Below are 4,657 nucleotides of genomic sequence, written 5' to 3' on the forward strand. Positions count from 1 at the left end.
ACAGCGGACTGACTGCTCGTAAAATATACAACAGGTCTGGACCACTCGTGAATTTTGTTCGTATCTGAAAAAAATCTTAGAATACGAAAACATTGGTGGATGCCACAAATTCTCCTAAATCACTCGTACGCACAACTTAAGAACAAATCTGTGCGTACGAACAGTTCTTGCATGAGGCCCATTGAAACTTTCTAGAACAAACCAAGTGAACGTCTGCATATTAAACCATTTCATATTTTTTAACAGCCCAGTCTTTATCATTCTCTTAAACATACATATTGTTGTGGCATTTTTAATATAGTTTTCCAAATCATTCCACAATCTCACTCCTTGAGCTGAGGTGCATCGTTCATAAAGTGTGAAAAATACATTTAAAAACAAAAAAAAAATGTCTAATAGGAAATCCCAAATTACTCCATAAAAATTATTCATCCCACATTATCTTTATAAACAACTTATGTTTAGAAGACTCAAAGTAAAACAAGTCATGGAGTTCCACAGGGCTGTGTGTTTAGACAAATACCTTTTTTTTAAAAAAAAAAATCCAATAAATGTATCTATTGTCCAATAATATYCAACAGCACAGTGCTTATGGCATTATTTGTTACATTGGCTGCATAATATTCAGACGTGAACATCTTCAGATAAAAATCCTGCACATCATTTCAGAAGCTTCTGGATTTAAAGCCCAAAACTGATATTGATCATTTTCCGCTCGTCATTCAGTAGCCTCAGCAAAGATAAATGTTGTGTAACAAACCCAGAACAAACACAGAAGCTTCAATAACCCATTTTAGACAGAGTCTGGAGGGGTTATACGGGGTGAAACCTGCATCTGCTTTTGCCTATACTTCCTCTGTATCTAAGAAACCACAGTACTTTCAGTTATGTGGAGATGATGTTGTGCAACTTAACCAGCGTTTAACAAAAGAGGAAGGAACTCAAGAGTGTGCAAAGACGATGTGTTTGCACACATCTACACTGAACACAAACAAACATACCCCCCTGCTGGTAATACTTCCTCCCCGTTCTATTTCTATCTGCCAATGTGATACAGCAGAAAACCCAGGCAGACGACTGATGGCAGAGGGAGAAACAAGAGCCGAGACGTTCACAGCTTCCAACTTAAACAGAGTTTGGAGAAGTGGAGTGACGGAAATGAAAAAAATAAAACACTCCGAAGACAGAAGGAAGCAGCTCGAAGAACTCAAATGAGTGAAAATAAAAGCGAAGGCAGCAGAGATTCTCTAAAGCAGGCAGAGCAGGAGGACGACTGGAATAGTTTGACCTTATTTGGAGCTTTTCCTACCCCCCCGCTTGCTTTCCTAACTCAATGGCATGAGCAGGTTGTAACACTAACATGTGCACACACATACAATGTTGGTCAACATGCTCCATTATGCTTGCGGTTTGCTTCAGGATGCGACTGTGTTTAAGCAAAAAATGAAAAGCAAACATGACCCCGAGATCGACGGAAACACAATTCAGCAGCTCCCATTGAAACCGAGACAGGAGCAAACAGAAGTGCAAGAATGCAAAAGTAAACAAACGGACAGACTCAGGTGAAGCGTTACACTACGTTAAATACACCAACCAAGTCTCATACGTTTTCACCCCCCAGTGTTGCATTTATTAGAGAACGGTTCACGTATGTACTGAAAATAACTTAAAAAGACTTGTAGCCAAGTTACAAGCTGTCCCTGATAGTGACGCATTCTTGTGTAAACACAAATGGTGGCTTGACATAAAACATGGATAGAGAGAGCAGAAGACGACAAAAAAAGGCATTTCAGGCAACAGTGGCAGATGTCTCATCTCAGCCAGAAGTGCTTTTTATAAAAAGACTGCAGAGGAGAGGAGGACTTGTGGGATTCAAAGTTTAGGGCTGCGTAAGTGAAGACAAAAGCTTCAGATAAAAAAAAGGTCATAAAAATCTCATGCTTGTGCATTTCTGTCATTGTGTGTGTGTGTGTGTGGGGGGGGGGGGGATAACAACCGTTATTCTTCTATGTACGTTAGAAACTCAGCTTCTTAAAAATCAACCCATGCAAATAGTCTGAACATGATTGGAACATCTTTGTTTGGTAAATAACACACTCATTACTTAACATGTGAGCCAACACTGGATTTAACTTTAGGTAGCTGCATCTGTTACACAACGTGGCTTCAAGAGTGCGCAACACTCATCTCTGCTCAACACATCATATTGAAACAACTTGAATGATCAATTTGAACGAGGAGTTTAGCTTGGATATTCCAAGATTAGCTTGAGAAACTGACTCAGCAAATGGGAAAGAAAAAAAAAAGTGAAAATTGATTATTTGTACCGTATTTTTCGGACTATAAGCCGCAACTTTTTTCCTGAACTTTGAACCATGCGGCTTATAGACCGGTGCGGCTTATACGTGGATCTAATCTAAAATATTTACAACAGTTCACATGAAAGCTTCTTCACAAACATTTACGTCACTGTCAGTTTTGTGTTATACGGCTGTTTACGTTAAATCCAACGGTTATTTGAAAGCATGTTGGCAGTGATGTATGCTGGAGTGGGAGGGCTTTCCCAGCACAGCTTCAGAGCCAGCATTACCCCGGGAGGACAGCGACACAGAAAGCAACACTGAACAGATACTGCTGTGTGACRCAGCTTTTCTCAGCTTGTTTAACTCCGACACTAAAGAGGAGGACTTCGATGGTTTCAGTGTGCCGGAGGAAGATGAACGAGACGTTTTGTTGAACCAGAAACTGTTAAAGAAAACTACCAAAATAAGGTCAGTTAAATGAACCGTATTCCTCCGAACTTTAATTCCTAAAGGTTTRCTTTTTATGTTTTGATGTTGAATTCACTTTTTTCACGGCAAATTTGGGTGTACTGTTTTTTTTTTTTATGTTGGGGGTGTGGCTTATAGTCCGAAAAATACAGTACCTTATTTAAATTATTCTAACATTTAGCACTGGAGCGCTGGGCTAGCGAACAAAGAAAAAGGAATCCTTAAAGTGTGATGCTAAAGCTAGGTAGCAATTATCTTAGCTCAGAAGATRAATGGGAAGAAAGAAGTGAAGGAAAGAATTGTTGGAAACTTTCAGCTCCCCTGATTATTTGTGCCTTAACTGAACTATTCTTGTTTTTATTAGAAACATTTAGCAGTGGAGTGCTGAGAAAAGTCTGATGCTAAAGCTAGGTAGCAATTAGCTCAGAAAGAAGACAAATTAATGTAACGTGCAGAGAAATTAGCACTCCTTTTCATACTTTAGATCTTTCTTTACGTTTTATCTTTATAAAAATTTAATAAGGAGCGATGGGTAATTTGCTTTTTGAGTTTTGGAGCAAAGAAAATAAAAAAACGATAAGGCTAAAGACCTTCCCGCCATTTTCCTCTCTTTATGCTAGGCTGCTGTCCAGCTAGCTTTTAGCATTTGTCAAAAAGTAAAGAACGCAAATATGTGCTTAATTCAATTGAATTCTATTCAATTCAATCCAATTCAAAAACACTTTATTGATCCCAGAGGGAAATAAGGTAAATTAATTAATTGATAAAAAGGTAAATTAATTGATGGTCAGGAACACTTCAAAGTAACGCACAATAGAAAAAGAAAAACACATTTCTGTTGTATTGTGTAAAAATAAAATGTTTGCCCCACAATTTATGAAACTTTTCTACAACGCAACTGAAAAATGATGCAGGGAAGCTTTAAGTTACTGAATACACACTTTGATTTAGCCTCAGTAACACCAGAGCACATTTTCCCACATGGTAGTATTTTTATTAGTCCGGTTAAAGAATTTGCTCATCAACCATTTCTGGAAACATGAAGTCACTGGAGGAAAAGCTACAGRAAGTCCAACTAGTCTTTCCATTCATACGCAGCAGAGGCAGCTATAAATTAAAAACGCCACACAGACGTGGATAAACACAGTTGCGCGTAACGGGGAACCGAGAGCGCGGTGGCAGCAGCAGGGCTGGGAGCTTGTTGAGGTCATAAGAGCTCAGGGGTGCTGTCAACATTTAATCTGACCGCTCTCGCTGCATTTGAAACTGCGCTCCGACAGGATTATTAATTATTCTACGGAGAGCAAAGCGGGGTTAACCGCAATATTTGTAGAGGAGGCGACGTGTGCCTGCATACTTTGGGRAAAAAAACAGCATGTTTTGGTGTGAGCCAACAGTCTCATTTGGTCTCCGGTAGGAAAAAGAAGAAAAAAAGAAAAAAGAAGAAGTTGGGTGAAATGTTCCTGAGCACACAGTCACATATGGCATGAGTGATAACAAGACAAAGAGAGAAGTGAAGGAATGTGATTTACTGAGCAGGACTTTATCTAATCACACAATGTTGAGAGATTTTTATGGACCGACCTGTAATCTGGGATCTTCTCTGCAAGGCCAAAGTCTCCCACTACAGCCGAACACCTGCCACCCTCCCAACGCACCAGGCAGTTCTGCACAGGGGGGTCAAAGGTCACAAACATGTTATTTACTACTGCTGTACTCCAGTATGACGAAACAGCTTCCTAAATCCAACAAGCATTCAAGATGTGAATATTATTTTTTTATCCTGTTTCAGAGCTCATTCATTCATAATCAGATCAGAGATTATGTTGAAGCTAACTGGACTTCTTAACGGACTTTGGTGTTCAAGCAGTTATCACCCCCCCCCC

General features: G+C 39.5%; 1 protein-coding gene across 1 annotated transcript in view; it reads right to left on the reverse strand.

The window, feature by feature from the left end:
* Positions 1–4,657, reverse strand: part of LOC106533226 (dual specificity testis-specific protein kinase 2) — a gene marked incomplete at its 5' end in the record, with an annotated part of 26,993 nt that overhangs the window by 5,882 nt on the left and 16,454 nt on the right. Inside the window, 1 exon segment of the mRNA XM_014029465.1 lies at positions 4,356–4,438. Within this exon segment, the coding sequence (XP_013884919.1) occupies positions 4,356–4,438 (83 nt within the window).

Source organism: Austrofundulus limnaeus, unplaced genomic scaffold (genome assembly GCF_001266775.1).
Source record: "Austrofundulus limnaeus strain Quisiro unplaced genomic scaffold, Austrofundulus_limnaeus-1.0 Scaffold909, whole genome shotgun sequence".
NCBI lineage: Eukaryota > Metazoa > Chordata > Actinopteri > Cyprinodontiformes > Rivulidae > Austrofundulus > Austrofundulus limnaeus.